We start from the raw sequence: 19,374 nt of genomic DNA on the forward strand, positions 1-19,374 counted from the left end.
CGGGTTAACAAGGGCCGCGCTGGATGTTGAGGTCCCTGGGCATCCGTCAACAAGTGGGCTACAAGTGGACCAGCCAACAAAACGACAGAAATATAGTGCAGATGAAAATCGTGCCATAATGGCCTGTTACTACAACTCAGAGCCAAAAAAAGAGGCTATTTAAAGTGAATGTATGATTTATGAAAACAACAATATCCAGATTCAAATGTTAGTGAACAACGACTAGCAGATCAAAGGCGATTTATTATATGGAATAAAGTGTTTAGCGAAGTTGAACTTGAGGAAATTCAGGCAAATTGCAAAACAACAACAACAACATCACAAGAGGAAATAACTGATACTCATGACACAACTAAAGAAATCATAGGAGAACTCCCAGAGGAAGCTGCCGGAGAGGACATAACAACACTACCACCAGAACTAGTTACCATTGAACCAACTGATGAACCAACTCAAAAACAAAATGAACTGAAGGACAAGATCATGGAGCATTTTCTGGCTAGGGAGGAAAGGCAACGTTTACCATCATTAAAAACTGTCCCTAAGAAAATTTTGGGTCCTATCATGAAAATGGTTAATGCAGTGCTTTCAACAATTAAACCGGTATCCATCTTGGAAACGAACCAGTTAATGTACAGTGCAGCTGTAATAGTCACTAATGAACTAGGCATTAAAATCAAAGCACCTAGTTGCACAACAGAAAAAGCATCAAAGCCAAAGTGGAAAATCCGATTGGAACAAAAAGTCAAAAAATTAAGGGCAGATGCTAGCAATTTGAAGAACATGTGTGAGCAACGACTTAGAAACAATAAAATTATAGATCAGCTAATCAGAAGGTATAGATTGGATACAAGAAACATCAATGAAGCTGTAGAGATTGTAAAACAGCAGATAACAGCAACAGCTAGGAAAATTGAAAGATATGAGGCACGAATCATCCAGTATAAACAAAAAAAGCAATTTCAATCAGACCAACAGCGTTTTTATCAAAGTCTTAATGTGAATGGTGACACCAAAAGTGAAAAACCAGAAAACCAGGCCACAGCTGAATTCTGGAAAGAATTGTGGGAAAATGCAAAGGACTACAATAAGGAAGCAAAGTGGATACATGACTTTGAGGAAAGCATTGGTAATAAACAAATGCAAGTATTAGAAATAACAACTGAGATGGTCAAAAATCGAGTAAAAAAAGTAAAGAATTGGACATCACCTGGAAATGACCAATTACATGGTTTCTGGCTCAAATATCTGACCAGTTTACATGCAATGTTGGCCAGGCAACTGAATGAAATTTTACAAAATGGTCAAATTGATGAATGGTTGACAACTGGAAAAACATACTTGATTCAGAAAGATGCAATTAAAGGAACAATACCTGAAAACTACAGACCAATAACATGCTTGCCAACAACCTTTAAATTACTCACAGGCATTATTGCAGATAACATTATGGATTATTTGGAAACAAACTACATCTTGCCAGTAGAGCAAAAAGGCAACAAAAGAAGGAGTAGGGGCACAAAAGATCAGCTCCTAATTGATAAAATGATATTAGAAAATTGTAAGAAAAGAAAAACGAACTTGAATATGGTCTGGATTGATTATAAAAAAGCATTCGACTCATTGCCACATAGTTGGATCATAAAATGCTTAGAAACAACTGGCATTAGTAAAAATATTACATCCTTCACTGAAAAGGCGATGAAACAATGGAGAACTGAGTTGGCAGTAGGGAATGAGAACTACGGAATGGTTAATATCAAGCGAGGAATTTTCCAGGGTGATTCACTTTCACCTCTTCTCTTCATCATCGCGATGATCCCACTATCAGTAATCTTAAAAAAAATGAAATTAGGCTACCAAACAGCCAAAGAAGCTGAAAAAATTTCACATTTATTATATATGGATGATTTGAAACTCTATGGAAAGTCAGAAATAGAAATCCAATCACTGACAAACACAGTCCGAGTATCCAGCAGCGATATTTCAATGCAGTTTGGCATGAAAAATGCGCCAATGTATCCATAAAAAGGGGCAAAATCACTACATGTGAGGGAATTGAAATGCCCATGGCCAACTAATTAAATGCAACGAAAATGAAGCCTACAAATACTTAGGTATTTTGCAGTTGGATAACATCAAACATGGAGAAGTAAAACTATTGTCAGGAGAGAGTACACCAACAGAGTTAGGAAAATTTTGAAATCTAAATTAAATTAGCAGGTCTGGCTTAATTACAACCATAATCGTAACTGCATTTAACATCTATTCAAACCTTCCTGGATGGCTTTTTAAATTTTATATTGGGGTTTTAATGGGTTTTAAAATTGTTCTTAATATTTAATTGGTTTTGGGATTTTATAACAGACCGTGTGTGTGAGTTGTTTATGTTGCATGTCTTATGTCTTATGTCATTTTATTGTTTTGATTACGAATGGTCTGTACACCGCCCCGAGTCCCTACGGGGAGAGGGGGCGGTCTATAAATTAAATAAACTATAACTATAAACTATAAATGGTGGAAATACAATCAAGGCCATAAATACCTGGGCAATACCAGTTATAAGATACACAGCTGGTATAGTTAACTGGACACAAGCTGATTTGGACATTTTGGACCGAAAAACCAGGAAACTAATGACAATGCACTACAGTTTACATCCACGCGGTGACACTGATAGACTATACCTGCCCCGAAAATCAGGTGGCAGAGGGTTATTACAAGTGAAGCAAATAGTTGAAGAAGAAAAACATGCACTGGCTGATTATTTAAAAGAAAGTCAAGAACATCTATTAATCGAAGTAAAGAACAAAAATCTATTGAAGGCCCAACAGACGAAACAAGAATACAGAAAAGATGTGATAAAATCAAGAATGGAGAGTTGGCAGAACAAAGCATTACATGGTCAATTTCTGGAAAAAATAAAAGATAAAGTGGACAGTAAAAAAACTTGGCTATGGTTAACAACAGGTACATTAAAGGAAGAAACAGAGTCACTAATCCTGGCTGCGCAAGAACAAGCTATCCGCACAAATGCCATTAAGGCCAAAATCGAAAAATCCTCTGATGATGCCAAATGCAGACTCTGCAAAGAAGTTGATGAAACTGTTGACCACATACTCAGCTGCTGTAAAAAAATCGCGCAGACTGACTATAAAATGTGGCACAATTCAGTGGCACAAATGATCCACTGGAATTTGTGCAAAAATTATAATATTAAAAGAGCAACAAACTAGTGGGAACATAAGCCTGAAAAAATCATCGAGGGTCAGATGGTCAAGATCTTGTGGGATTTTCGCATACAAACGGATAAAATACCGGCGCATAATACACCAGACATCACACTGGTTGAGAAAAATAAGGTCACAATCATAGACATCGCAATACCAAGTGATAGCAGGGTCGCCGAGAAGGAATATGAAAAAATCGCGAAATACCAGGACTTAAAAATCGAAATCCAAAGATTATGGCACAAACCAGCAGTGGTAATTCCAGTGGTAATCGGCACACTGGGTGCTATTCCAAAAGCACTGGAATTACATTTAAAACAGTTAAAAATTGACAAAATCACCATCAGTCAAATGCAAAAGGCCGCACTGCTTGGATCCGCACACATATTACAAAAATACGTTACGACGTCCTAGGCCCCTGGGTGGGGCCCGACTAGTAATTAATGCCAAATCCGGTGAAACAACTGGCCGCTGTGATACAATTCTGTTGATGCAATAATAATAATAATAATAATAATAATAATAATAATAATAATAATAATAACAACAACAACAACAACAACAACATTTGTTACATTAATCAAACTTACATAATCCTAGTATTAGTATTCATATTTGTTTTAGAGTAGTTACTCAATATTTCAATGTTCCATTTTAATGATAATGATATTATTAACCATACATAGTAATACTATCTTTAAACCTCTAATCTTTCTATCTAATTATTAATTATATTCTATTATATAAAATTGTATCTGCTAATATTCCCCCTATTTCTTATTTCTACCTCTATTCTAGCTTCTAGTCAGGCCACCATTATTAATCCTAGCATTAATACACATGTTTATATTAAGACATAGTCCATCATTATTTGGTTATTCAAAGTCTCAATACACCATTCTAGTACCAATCATCCTATTATTTAAATGTACCTCCAATCTTTCCATACAACTATTGCTTTATATAAAGATGTGTATTCTTATTTCTACCTCTATTCTAATTTTTAATCAGGCTATCATTATATTAGAAAAAAAGAAGAAAATCCTTCTATCCATCATCTCTTGCCCGTTTTAATACTTCAATTCTTATTTGTTTTTTAGCTTGCCTCCCATACTCCTCTCTTGGATCTTTGTCTCTATCAGCATCTGTGTCTTCACGAGTCAGTCTGAATATTTTTCCAATCTCTATGCTCCTAAGCTGCCAGGTCTCCAGATTGTCCATCCAATCCCTATCTCCCTTTCAAAAGTATCTTCCAGGTTATTCAATTTCATTTTTAAATCTCTTAAGGTATTTTCCCTTGGTTTATTTTATCAGTCATTGTTATCTTTATCATCTTCTCCTTCTCATCTTCTTGCTTTATTTGCTGGTTATTTGTCTGCCTATCTTTTCCTCCATCGTTTCTGCTGGACATCTTTCATGGACTCTTTGATTTCATTCAGTTGCAGTTGCAGTTCTATTTTCCTACTTATGCCTTGCAATAGATGCTTTATTTCTCTGTGATTCTTTGTCATAATATCCCTAATGCTTTAAAACATCAATGCCATTTCTTTTGAAATCTCACTCATTTCCCCCTGGTGGAGCATCTTGTCTTATTTTAGTAAATCCCGCTCTTACGCAATAGTCCAAAACAATATATTCAAGTCCAATGTTGCTCCTCAGAAAGTTCAATAATCATCGTTTTTTACATCTCAGGATTATTAATCTGTTCCACTTAAGTAGCCCAGGCAGCTTCCATAAATCAAGAGTCACTTTACTTTACTTAAGAGTTTTCCTTATTCTCACAATAGTCTCCAGTAATGATAAAGTAGACAGTTATAGAACAGTAAGTATCACCACAATCCTTCAGATGAATATTGTTTATTTCTCTTATCAGGAATTTTCCTAGGCTTGTAAGATGTATGGTATATTTTCCATTCAACAGTAGATGGTACCCTCAGCTTAGGTTTCAGCATTGTTACAAGTCTAAAATTAATACTATTTTAGTTTAATTTAGGGAAGCAAAGTTGGCTGTTCAAGTAGATAATTCCAGCATTTTATAATGACTTTCCAAAACAATGCTACCCAGTTTCTATATTTTAAAAGGTCTTTAGCTTTTCTTCCCCTAGTTTCTTTCTTTTGGGTCTAGAATTTTTCTCTCTATGGTTGTTTTCCAGTTTAAGAAATAGTTCTAAGAGTCTCTTTTCCCCAATTTTCTTCTTTTTTTTTCTTTTAAAGTTAGGGACTAAATAAAAAAGGAATCTTCTCACCCAGCTCCAGACACTATTCATCTACATTGCTCCTGCCATTTCTTTATTGCGTTGGCTGTCCCAGCTTCATGGCAGCCATGATGGCTGCCTCTTCTCCTCATTGTGGATGAGAGGGAAAAAGCCCTGAATTGAGCGAAAGAGTTGCTGCTCTCCATGAGCTGCAGGGTGCCCCTCTTTTCTTCACCAACCATACAGAGTCGCTTTAGCTCCTTTTGGAGCCCTCCAAAAGGGAGAACTCAGCACAGGAGTGCAGAGACCTGCTCCTCATGTTCAATCTCGCCACTTCAGCCAGAAGTCTTTGGACAATAAATCTTTTTGATATGTACAGGTGCTGAAGCAGGGACCGGCAAGCAAATAGTTGCTTTAACTGATGATGTTAAATGATAGTTGCTTTGAATGGCGATTGTGTGCTTGAGCCCAAACAAACGTAATTCCTTTCTCAGTTGGTTGGATCAATGGTTTGGCTTTATGAGCAAAGCCTGGTATAAATTTCCTATAGAAGTTAGCAACGCCCAGAAAGCGTTGGACATCTTTGGCTGGGCAAGGGGCTTACCAGTCAAGTACAGCTTAGACCTTTTAGGGATCCATTTGGATGCTTCTTGGGGAAATATAGTAGCCCAAGAAGTCTACTTGTTGCAAACCAACGGCACATTTTTCTGGCTCGGCCAAGAGGGGGTTATCTCTTAGTCTACTGAGGACTGTGCACACACAGTCTGTGTGCTGAGCCTTATTCTCAGAGTAGATTAAAATAACAAATATAAGACCACACATTTAAATCTTGGAAAAATTGGTTGATGAATTTAGAAATATGGCTGCAGTGTTGCACAGACCAAAAGGCAGCATTGTGTCTTCAAATTTCCCACAGTTGGTGTTAAAGGTGGTTAAATATTCATGCCCTTCTTATATTCAAATAAGATTGTAACAATTACGAAGGTCTAGTCTTGTAAAAATGCTTGCTTTCTGTAGTCTATCTAATGGGTCTGGAATTAATGGCAGTGGATAATGGTCTCTAACTATGACTATATATAAACCCTTGTAATCATAGACCATTCTCAGTAGGAATTTCTCACCATCATCAGTTCTCACTAGGTTCTTGCTTCTTGGGTACAAAGAAAGTGGGAAATGAGGCAGGAGTGGGAGGGTTTTATGGATCTCTTTTTCAAATTATAGTCCAAATATTGTTTTAAAGTTTCTAATTCTATAGTAGACATTTGATATTGCCTCTTGGTGGGAATTTTGGCACCAGGGACCAGATTTATGGTACAATCACAGTCTCTGTGTGAAGGGAGAGCCGAGGCTTCCTTCTCCCTGAACACATCAGGAGAGTTTTCATATTTACTTGGCAGTTTGGGAATCTCTCTGTGAACAATTAAGGTAGGGATGATGGTGGGTTTTGTGGGACCAATCACAACAAAAAAGGCATTCAGGATTTTTAAACTCAATAGACCAGTTTTTCCACTCTATAGTGGGGTTGTAGTATTGTAATTAAGTGGTTCCCAGCACTATTGGAAGATCTATGTGATCTTCTATGAAAAAGGTAAACTCTTCAGAATGCTGATATATTACTAACTTCAAACGCACTGTGGCATGGAGCCTGCTTTTAAAAAATTTAAAATAGTTATCCCTGGCAACAGAGATTTTATAGGAACTGTAGGTACCTTAAGTTTCTGAACTGTGGCTAGGCTTATGAAGTCAGAGGTTGACTCAGAATTTATCAAAACCAGGATGGTGTTTTCCTGACCAATGGGAAGTGTCACAGTAGAATCAAATTTTATTAATGTACTTTGAGAGTAAAGGTAATTAAGCTACATTCAATGCTTGGATCCCCCGGCCTCATAAGCTTGTGGAGGGAGGGCATTTCTCGATCCTCTTGCTTGTTGTCCAAGCAGTGAGCAGTGCTGAGTTGTCTATTATCTCTCCTGGGAGGTTTAGTAGGGCAATTATTGGCCATGTGGCTAAGCTCTTCACAATAGAAACACAGCGACAGTTGTCTGAGCCTTTGCCATTCTGCTCTCAGGGATTGTTTGGTGGATCCAATTTGCATCAGCTCTTGAGTGTCCAAATCCAAGGTGACAGAGGGCTGGGGATGGTGACAGGAGCGTTATCTTTGGAAGCAGTTGGCTGGGGCTGCCAAAACATCTTTAGGTTCTGTGAGTCAAGACTCAGCTATCTCCAATCATCTGTTTAAAATACAATCCTTTAAGCAGTTAGAATAAGGTCCTGTGTCCCTGAGGGCATAAATTAAACTTCAAGTTGCCTTAATGACTCTCAGAAAGATTGCTAATGAGCAGATAATTTCAAGGAATATAAATTCCACCATCCTTATTTCATATAATCTATGACAAAATTATAAATTAGTTTCTATATTATATGCTCATAAAACAGCTTTCAATTTGGAGTGCCATATTGCAAAAGTCATGGCACAAGAAACCATAACAAAAATAAATAGAGCAGGATAGAAAAACAGGGCTTACAAATCAAAAATATTAGCACCTGTTTTGTGGCATGCTGAGCCTTCCGGGTAGAAAGATAATTTACTATTAACTCAAAAAACTTTATCCCAAAATTGGCTCTGGTCAATCCCTTTCTAGAATATGGACTTCAACGTATTTTCCAAAGCTTATGTGGGAACCAAAACAAATGAACCAAATTCTGCACCCTTGCTTCAGAGAAATACCTGAATATATTTAAATACAATAACATATTGTATAAAGCTACTGCTTAATAGTCATACTAACTATAATAAAACGTAAATTCAATAAACATTTTATTGAAAAGAAAATCACTATAAAATTCAGATAAATCAAAATACATGTTTCTACATAAATGTATATGCCCGAAGAATTAGGTGAACTATTTGTTTGTTCAACAAGACACCACTGCAATACATTTCAGCTAAAGCATACATCACAAATTTATGCAGTTTTCTTCTCCTTATTTCCTACACTACTAGGAAAATAAACTAATAAATTGCAATGCTTAAAGATTCAAATTCAGATTATCACTAGACCAAGAAATCACTATGTGAATTAGGACTAGTGCAAACTAGATTGCACCACAATCAAAGTTTTATTTCCATTATCCGTTAAAATGGGATACTTGAGGCAGTGCAGTGGTTCAGCAATTAAGACACTGGGTTTGTTGGCCAGAAATCCAGCAGCCTAAGTTCAAAACTTGAGCACCATGACTGGGTGAGTTCCCATCATTGCCTAGCTCCTGCCAATCTAGCAGTTTGAAAGCATACAAACATGAGAAGATAAATAGAAAGTACTTTGGTGCTTCTGGTAACAATGCTCCGTGATGTCATCTGACCACATAACCATGGAAATGTCTTCAGACAGTGCTGGCTCAATGGCACTATCCCCTATATTCAGCAATGACTAATGGAGCAAAATCCACTCCTTTCCCTTTTTTATCCTTTATCCCCCCTTTAATCCCTTTTTTAGCCAAAGGTAAATATGTTGTGACTAAATGTATACACAATGCTTGTACATGTTTCAGTCTATACACCAATTTATTTTTATATCTTTGTAAAAAATAATATTCCTTCCTAAACTATGTAGTGATACGATATGAATATGATTTTTACACTACTATATTTTTCATTTTCCAAATCCTTCAATAGAGTATAAAGTTAATGCTCTCTACATGGGGCTTCCCTTGAGATGCACTCGGAGACTACAGTTGGTCCAGAACGCGGCCGCGCGGGTGATTATGGGGAGGACTAGATACTCCCCTGTAACACCTCTCCTGCGCGAGCTGCACTGGCTTCCTGTGGTCTACCGAGTGCGTTTCAAGGTTTTGATTATGATCTTTAAAGCACTTCATGGCACAGGACCTAGTTACATGCAGGATCGCATCCTGCCCCACACATCCCTACGACCAATTCGCTCACACAGAGAGGGACTTCTCCGGGTGCCGTCCGCCAAACAGTGTCGGGGGGCGACACCCAGGAGCAGAGCCTTCTCTGTGATGGGCCCAGCCCTGTGGAATGACCTCCCCCGTGACATCAGGATTACTTCCGATCTCCGCTCCTTCCGTGTACAGCTGAAGACCCACCTCTTTCAATTATCTGGCCTGGCTCAACTAATTTTTCTTACTCCTCCTGACTGTCTTTTTAAATTTTAAATTTTAATTGTACATTGGGTTTCTTACAATTGGGGTATTTTAATGGTGATTTTTAACTGTCTAAATGTTGTAATTTGTTACCTCCTCCGTGCATGTGTGTCTTTGTATATATGTATGTTTATGTGTTTGTACTCATGTTTTATGTTCTATATGCTCCATTGTACGCCACCCCGAGTCCTGTCTGGAAAGGGAGCGGCTAATAAATTCAAATTATTATTATTATTATTATAATCTGTTTTTGTCCTCATCAGTCTATCTTGAAATGCAGAGAACCTCACACAAGCCAATAGTCCTCCTTTCCAGCTGATCAACTCCAAACTAATCTAATAACAGAGATGATGGCAAGTGAATATTGAGCAAACTTCAAAATAGCACAATGCTATAGAGTACCTTTATGGCTGCATTTAAAATGCACATATTTAATATTTATCTCCCAATTTACCAGTCAAAATTCTCAGAAGAGGCACTATTTTCAATCACAAAGTATATTTTTATAATAGTATACATTTGGATCATAGCATGAGCACTTAATGAGAAAAGAGATGCAATGTGGAAGACACTTGTTGGCTTACAATGAAATAAAAATTACAATATAAACATAAAAAATATAAATAGTAAGATTAAAACTAACAAAAAATAGCTGAGAAAAAAACAATATATAACGGGTATAGAAGTGGCATCTTCTTTAATTCATAATAAATATTTTTCTTATCTCCATCCTATTCATTATGGCAACTCATGAATAAAGGCAAATATATACGTATTATTGAATAATGTTGCAGGATCCAATCTGGGTAGGTCCCCAGGATCAGAGGTTTATTCTTTCAAGCTTTCAGATTCAAGTTCCCATCCCAGATAACTTCTCTCTACCATAATGTAGAAGCTGAGGTGTATGTATGTACTGTATGCATGTGTGATTGTAAAAAGAAGTTCTCTGAGGGTGGGCTCCAGCATGGTTTGAAAGCACGGAAGACTAAACCACCTGATTCTGGTGACCGACCCAGATTGGATCCTGCAAAAAAGCAACTGTTAACTTCAGTTATAAAGAGTAAGTACTGTGGTTTCTTTATCTCTTAATAAGGCTTGGTTCAATGTCCACCTAAAGTTCTTCTTTACTCCTCTCCAAATCAAATTTACTAGATTGTGGTCCACCCAAACACTAAGTTCTATTTCCACCTCCAAATTCTTAGTTCCTGGGACATCCATATCATATCAATTCTAAACCATGACTTGTGTCTATTTGAATAAAATGTGTATTGGGTCTTTTTCAAATGTATTTCTCTCCAGATATCTTGTATACAAATGTCCTCTATCATTTTTTAAAAAAAGGCTTAGGTAGTCTCTTTCTTCCTTTCTTCCCTAATTTAGTGCTTTTATAGTCTAGTGTTTCGTCCACAACTGCATTAAAATTCCAGTTCCAAACTTTTCTTGTGTAATGTTTGGTAAAAATTTTCTTGCTTATTATTTGGTGCATACTGTATATTGCTATTATCAAAATCTTTTTTCAATTAATTATTTCCATCATCAAAATTCTTGCTTCCACATCTGAGTATATCTGTTTAGAATCCAATGATTCTTTAATATATAAGGCTACTCCTCTTTTTTTTTTTTTTGCTATGATGTAAAATATAATTTCCCAATTTTTGGGCATTCTAAAAATTTATAGTGTTGTTTCTTTATGTATGTTTCTTGCAAACAAATTATTTTTGTGTCCACTTTTTGTAATTGTGTAAATATTTTTCTTCGTTTAGCAGGGAAATTTAATCCATTTATATTCATTGAAAGAATCCCATTTCTTTTCTCCATCTTGCTTAATTATATTTGGGGTTTGGTTTCCTTGGGATTTCTCTTTCTGTCTTTGTTCTTTCATTGGTCCCTCTTCTTCTTACAGTTTCTTAGAGGAACTGGGTATGGCTAATCTAGTGAAGAGAAGCTGCTCCAGAGAGGAAGGGATCAAGCTATTTTCCAAAGCACCTGAAGGCCAGACAAGGAATAATGGATGGAAACTGGTCAAAGGAGAGATTCAATCTAGAAACAAGGAGAAAAAATCTGATAGTGAATACAATCAACCAATGGAACAGCTTGCCTTCAGAAGTTGTGGGAGCTTCATCACTGGAAGCTTTCAAGAAGAGATTGGACTGCCATCTGTCAAAAATGTTGTAGTGTCTGCTTGGGTGGGGGTTGGACTAGATGACCTACAAGATCCCTTCCAATTCTGTTAATCTAATCTAATCCATTTTAATCTTGCTCAGTGTTTTTTTCTCTTTGTCTTCTTCATTTTGTATCACTGTATCTTCTGTTGGTTTTTCTTCCTGTTTTCTTTTGGGTCCCTTATCTTCTTGTGCACCTTGTGTTTTCCCTTCAAAAATGCTTGCATGTCTTAAAGAAATCTGCTGCCGTAAAGGTAGAATCCAGTCTATATATCTTCTAGAGTTCCAGTTAATTAGGATCCCCTCTGGAACCAGCCATCTAAAATTTATTCCTTTTTCATTCAGCTTTGTTGTCAAAAATTGATATTGTCTTCTTAGATCTCTTATCTTTTAGGGATCTGTTTCAACACTCTTATTTCCTTTTTTCTATATTGTAGTGGTTCTTTCCTCAATATTTCATCCCTTATTGGTCTCGTGACAAATCTAACATGGACCTCTCTAGGTACTTTGTGTCTTGTTGTATAACTTGAGTTTAGCCTGTAAAATTGGTTAATCTCCTCCATTAACTGTCAATTTGCAAAGCATCCACTAGCAGGTTCATAATCACTTCCATTAAATCTTCCTCCTTATCTTCAGGTATATTCTGGAACCTTATTATGTATGAAGCTTTCTCCATTTCTAAAGTTGCTACTGCATCTTCCAGATTTTTGTTTGCCTTTGTCAATCTTTGGTTTTCTTCTTTCATTTCTTCCATTCCCCCCCCCCCCATTTCTTCTGTTTTATCTCCCATTTTCTGAATTCTTTGTTCATTCTTTGTAACCCTTTGTTGAAAATTTTCTATCCGGTAATATATGTTAAGGACCTGTTTGTTTACCTTGTATATTTTCTTTCATCTTGTGTTGATTATTTTTTATCTCACTTTTATCTCATCGTTATTCTTTCGTACATCTTTTTTTTAACCAATTGCTTCCTGAATCATCTGCAGCATTGTCTGCATTTCTTTTTGAAAATTATTAGATATTTCTTGAATCTATCAAACTTTGGTGCACAGGACTAGGAGCCTCAGAGGAAGGTGCTGAGGAGAAAGTCTTTTTACCAATTTTAGTGAAATTTAAGCCACTCGTTTTTATTGCCCACAGCAAATGTTCAGTTCTTCAGCTAATAGCTAATAATATATTAACATTGTCTAATATAGACAACTTATCAAAAAGCAATTTAAATTACATCTTAAATCTTACAACTTTTAACTATACAATTTATACTCTTTCTTTTATCTATAGGTTCTATAATCTAAGAGTTTCCAATAATCCAGTATTTGAGTCCATCAAACCAAAATAAGGTCCAGTCAAAGTTCCAGTTCAACCAATATTTCTAATCCAAACTCTGAGATTTATATAACCAGTTTGTCTAGTCCAAAATAAATTAAAGTCAATCAATGTTAGTAATCCACAATAGCCTATCAGCTTTAACTAATCAAAACAATAAATCCCATCAAATAATAAACAGTGCACTGCCTTGTTCTCTTTATTTGCCAGCTGTGTCCTATTCAGATGATAGACTCTTGCTTCAAGGTCACCAGCAGTTATTTATGCCCAGGCATTAGAGCAGTGATGGCAAACCTTTTAGAGACCGAATGCCCAAACTGCAACCCAAAACCCACGTATTAATCTTGGAGTGCCAACACGGCAATTTAACCTGAATAATGAGGTTTTAGTTTAGAAAAACAACTCAGACATGATTAGCATCTTATTTCTGGAAAAAAAAACACAACAGTGCTTTTAATGATACAAACACCTTTTTATTGAAAGGTAAACATTTGCATTTGGCATGCTTTTGATTAAGGCGACTTTTGCTGTTGTATGCACACTGATAATCTTTTTAACCTTGGCTCATACTTTGTAAGTGAGAGCAACATATGCAGCACTCAGGTCATCTGTCAGTCTAGGAGTGTCAAACTCAATTTTAATGAGGGCCCCATTGTCACTGACTTCAGGGGGTTAGGGGGCGTGACCATGCTTGGCATGTCCAGCTCCCACTGCTGCTGTGCTTGCTCTTCTTAGTTGCCCATGGTGTGTGCAAGAGGGCAAAGTATGTCAGAAGGAGGCCAACTCCCTCTCCTTACGAGATCTGGCTTTGTAACCAACATCCTCAGTGATAGGATGGAAGACCACCAGGAGAGGTCAGGAAGAGGGGCAAGGGGATGGTAAAAGGCAGCAGGGCTGCTGGTGATCAGGTGCTAAGGCAGGATTTACCTCACGCCCTCCCTCTCTCTCATTATAATCTCCTTCCTTCTCTTCTTTTTCTTTCCTCTTCATTCTTTCTTCCCCTCTTTCCTTCTTTTTATTTGTCTTTCCTATCCCTTCTTGGAGGCTCAAATGCAAAAGGGGAAACATTTCTTGCCTTGTGATCAAATGGCACTTTTGCTAGTAGTTTTTGGCCACTTAAAAGATTGAGAACAAACCAGGCTCAATTTATTCCATGCTTGCATTTCAGGGGGACTACAGTTCAACAAAACTGTCAAAGTGATGGCTCTGATTGTTGATTAGAGCTCCTCTGTTTTTTATGTGCAACAACTTTAGTATTTAAGAACAGAGCTAAATTAGTTGCTCTTCTATTAATACATAATGATCCTTAAAAGAACTCGTCTGCAGGAGCCCTGCCATGGTCTAATTCAGACTGGAAATATAGCAAAGGAAACTATTTTTCCTCACTTGCTTTGTCCTGTTTTCCCCACTGGAAATAGCTGTTTGCAATACACAAGGAGGGGATACTTTCCTAACAGCTCACAATTCAAGAATACCAATATGCCCATGAGGTATCTCAGGATGGAAAGGCCCTGGTGGGTGAAGGTACTGATAGAACAGACCTCAAGGTCTCCCCAACCCACTAAGATACCTCCTGGTTCTCCCTCCCTTCCTGCAACAAGGAATCACTTACCTTGCAAACATCTGTTTCCTGCCTTGTTTCTCTGCTTCTTTGCCTTTAAAGAAGGGAGAGGAGAGTTGGCTGGGAAATGCTTTTCGTGCCGAGAATGGACGCTCCTGGGTACTATAATAATGTGCTGATTCAGGCACCCATTCTCTTTTGCAGAGTCAGGGACCCAGAAACTTTCATTCTTGGCGTGAAAAGTGTTTGCCTGCCAGTCTCCTGCTCCTCCCCTCCCCCCAACTACTTTCCACTTAACCACTTAATGAGGCTCCTTTGTCTCATGGAGCATGATTACATGCAAATGGGGCAAGACAGAGACAGTGAGAGTAAGAGAAGTATGTATGTGTGTGTCAGAGAGAGCTATCTGTACTTCAGCCAGTGCACCCAAACAGCTGGCAATATTGTGGGCGACACCTGAGCAGCAAGGTGGGGGGGGGACTGAGTATGAAGCAAGGGAGGGGGTGCAGAGCTGCCCCCCAATGCTCCACACTGGCTTACCTGAGTGCCCTTCCAGCCAGGCACTGAAGTGCCATCTGCAGTGAGACAGAGGAGAAGGGCTCTCCAAACTGTGTACGTGTGTGTATGTGAGCGAACGAGGGCATGACTCCTGCTTTAGTCAGAGCCAACAGAGCAACAGTTTTCCTCCTCGTTCTCCCCATTCAAGCAGGGCCATTCATTTCTCCCCCAACACAGTGAATTCCAGCTTCAGTCAGGGTATGGAAGCTGCTGGCAGAGGCAGCCACCTAAGTACTATGATTGCCCCTTCCCAACCAGTCAGCCCTGACGGACTTGCTCCCTGTTGGCTGGCACAAAGCCTAGCCATTCTTCTCCTTGCCTTCATCATTGCCCTTCTCACCCAAGTATTTATTTTATTTATTTATTTTCAATATTTCTAGACTGCCCCCTCTCCCCGAAGGGACTCGGGGCGGTGTACAGGTGTGTCATTAAAACGAATACAAAAGACGAATATCCCATACCCTTAAAAACGAATTAAACCTCATACAACTGTACAAAAAGTAGCAGCGGGCTCCACAGAACAGGGTCTCATTCCTGTCCTGGTGCAGCAAACTCTGGTGGGCTGGATGTAAATGTGAATTGGCAGGCCCCGCAGTGCTTCCTCGCTCAGTTGGAGGCTTCCTTCAGCCTTCAAGCATTTGCATGGGGTTTTACTTCCAGGTTGGTGCAGGAGGCTTTCCAGGCACAAAATGAGGCGTGGAAAGCGCAGGTTTTTTTCCCCGGTTTTGGGCCTAGAAAGCCTTCTGCACCAACCTGGAAGCAAAAAACCAAACAAAACCACCCTTCAACTGTTTGAAGGCTGAAGGAAGCCTCCAATTGAGTGAGAAAGCACTGCGGGGCTAGGCCGTTCACACTAACATCCAGCCCACCTGAGTTCATTGTGCAATGCAAGCACCCTCCCTCCCATGCTCATGCATCTCCTGCCCTGGCCCTCAGCAGAGGTCCAGCTGGCTCAGGAGGCACACATGCATGTGCATATGTAGTGGAGCTGGACTGAGGCGACTGGTCTGCCATAGGTTCATCATCACGGCATTAGAGCCACATCTTTTGTTTACATATAGGACATTTCAACAATTTTCTCCTCTTTACACAAGGTGTCGCTATCCCTCAATTAATTCTTCAGGAGTTCATAGCACAAATAGAGTTTAGTGTTCTTTGATTAATTATTTTGAGTAGTCTTTGCTCTCCAAAGTTTTAATAAAACTTTAATAAAAGTTTTCAATGTTTGCCATATAGATTTTTTTCCCTTATAAGTTTGCTCTGGTTTTCTATTTTAATTTCCCTTTCGGGTCCCTCGTTTGTTTGACTGCAGCTTCTTTTCCTCTGGTGAAGGGGGGGGGGCATGTATTTTCTCCTTCCTCCAGTCACATCTTGAGGGGCTTCCCTTTCTTTTGGGATTTTATCCATTCCAGGAAGTATTCTTCAAAGGGATAGAGAAAAAATAGTCTTACCCAGCTTCAGAGCATGATGTTAATAATCTCTCTTTCAGAGATTTTATCTCCCCGGTTGTCAATAGCTTCAAGCAAGTTGCACAAGTGCAACTAGCCCTTTCTCCTGACAGTTTAGCAGTTTCCCTCGATCAAATGTGATCTACAGGATTTCCATCTCTATGGGGAACTCTGACCCCCTTGGGGACCTCTGGCAGGATGAAATCAATCACGGAAAGCCGAGCCCAGCTTCCCCTCAACTGTACTGCCATGACACCAAACCGGAAGTCTCTTTTAATTTAGACAAATTTGAATATTCTGTTCAATGCTATCATATATATATTGAACAGTACTAAACATAATACTGATTTAATATTTTAATTGGCTTGGCACAGTTGTTTTCACAGGAGTATTTTTTAATGTGTTTGATAAAGAAAAATGAGATAAATTAAGACAAAACCTGTAACATACAATCAATATTTGTGACAGAATAGTTCAGAACCATAATATCAAAAAATTGTTATGGGATCAACAAACCAGAGCTTGACAATTTATCTTCAGAAGAGTTGATCTGGACATCTTGTTTTTGTGAAACTCTACCAAAGGTATACATAAAGATCTGAAACACCTCTTTCCCTTTGACTTATTAAATATATCCACACATTAAATATAAAAATTAACGTTGCAGCAAAGGAAAGAAGAATCTCATGGATATCCCCATATTTGCACCATTCAGGCAAAAGCAATTTAAATGACTTTCTTTCACAAGTAGTTAAAGTAGAATTATGTATCTGTGTGACTTTCAGCTGAACTTACTGGTTACCTTAAAGGCAGCTTGAAATGATCATCTGGGATACATTAATCTCTGTATTAGTCTATTTTTATTTTGTAAATATGGCAGTTATTTATCACATTTAGACAAATGGTAGTTCAAAATGATTTTATTCTCAAATCCACTTTTTATTGGTTAGAAAGAAAACATAATGGATCATGTTAAATGTTACAGAAATACATGCCATTCTAAAAATATTTGACATCAAAATTCCACTAGCATATTTATTCATATTTATTTGGAATTTCTAAAGGAGAAACAAGTCTTTCCTTTTCTTTCACTATAACCATTTTAGCAAGAAATTTAAACACTCTCACTAAAGCTACATTCCTTTTTTCTAAACTGGGTGCACATAAATGTATGTCAAACAACTTACCTGACAAAAGCACAGGTTGGTGACAGTCTAGGTCTGTGTTTAGAGACATACGACCACCTTTTGCCAGTCTATCGAAGAGTAAAGTTATGTGCTTCTTCAATCTATTAGTATCCTTGGGGATGCATAATTGATTAAAAAGTATAAGAGCATGGTCTTTAGAACTTTTGGACAGACATGTTTTTAACAAATGAGAGATAGAAGCATCCACACTTTCTTCCCAACCCTGAAAAAGAATCAGAAAAATATTTATAAATTAGATATGATTTACACAATGAATTTGGTTTCTTGCGCTGGATAAAAGAACAAAATTAAAATTGGAAAAATAAAAAAAGAAAGAAAGAAAGAAATACATACACAGAACCCTTAGATATTCAAATTCAATTACTTTAACACATTTAAAATTCCTTGTGTGTCTAATTAAGGGTAAATGTTCCCCTTGCACATAATGAGCTAGTCGTTCCCGACTCTAGGGGTGGTGCTCATCTCTGTTTCAGAGCCAAAGAACTGTCTGAAGATGTCTCCATGGTCATGTGGCTGGCATGACTAAATGCCGAAGGCGCACAGAAGCTGTAACCGAAGGTGGTCCCTATTTTTTTACTTGCATTTTTACATGCTGTGTCTAATTACACTTTGTCAAATAAAGTATTCAATTCAAATCAATTTGGTTTAATAATACTGGTTTTACAGTTTTTCATGGTAAATTGGTTTTTTCATTCTTTTTGTGGGAATTATTTGACATAAATAAGAGTACATTTGATTCACACATAATATATAACTCTATTATATTAACAAATGTTAAAATATATTTTACCTGTCTAATTTTTTCTCCTGTCTTCAAAATGAAATTCTGTAACTGTCAAACTATTTTAGAGCACAAATTCTTTACTTCCTCGAATATGAGGCATATCTCTTCCTACAATATATGGATCCAAGAATCCTAAAAGCAATACAATCTAAAAATATATGAATTCTGATTTACGTTTCTTCACATTACATTGTTTGAAGTTTGTCTTTATCTCTGTGAAACAATTTACCATGTCAAGTATTGGCTAAAACTAATTTTCATAAATAGTTTAGTAGATTTATTTTCTTTGTGCAAAAAAAGTTGAAGCCAATGTTCCAACATAATATGGTCTTTCATTTCAATCCTTGTTAATTCCTGGTCCCCCAAAACTCCTTATAGAGCTTCAATCTTTAAAACAGAAATGTATTCTGTAGACTATATATTTGGTATTATTATATATTATAATATATTTTAAAATTTATTTTATGTAATTGTACGAAAACCTATCTTGGCTAATCCAGAAAAGTTGGACATTTTACTTTCAAAAACATTGGAAGGATATTAGAGTAATAGCCCTTTCCAGAATATTTATGTTCATGCTTCGGGTAATGCTACAATCATTTGTGTGTTGTACTTTTTACGTTAGCAGGTTAACCAATCTAACATTTCCACCCCTCCTTAACAAGTGGTGGGCCGCTAAGGACATTATGTATTATTTTAATAGGAAAATCAGTCAATTGTTAGATATAGATAACTA

General features: G+C 37.4%; 1 protein-coding gene across 1 annotated transcript in view; it reads right to left on the bottom strand.

Annotated features, from left to right (window-relative positions):
- The window catches only part of BBS9 (Bardet-Biedl syndrome 9), a 377,930-nt gene that overhangs the window by 165,190 nt on the left and 193,366 nt on the right, over positions 1 to 19,374 (bottom strand). The window contains exon 17 of the mRNA XM_081970652.1: positions 17,834 to 18,056. Within this exon, the coding sequence (XP_081826778.1) occupies positions 17,834 to 18,056 (223 nt within the window). The remainder of the gene's footprint in view (positions 1 to 17,833; positions 18,057 to 19,374) is intronic.

This window comes from Natrix helvetica, assembly GCF_964273705.1.
Source record: "Natrix helvetica genome assembly, chromosome: Z".
Lineage (NCBI taxonomy): Eukaryota > Metazoa > Chordata > Lepidosauria > Squamata > Natricidae > Natrix > Natrix helvetica.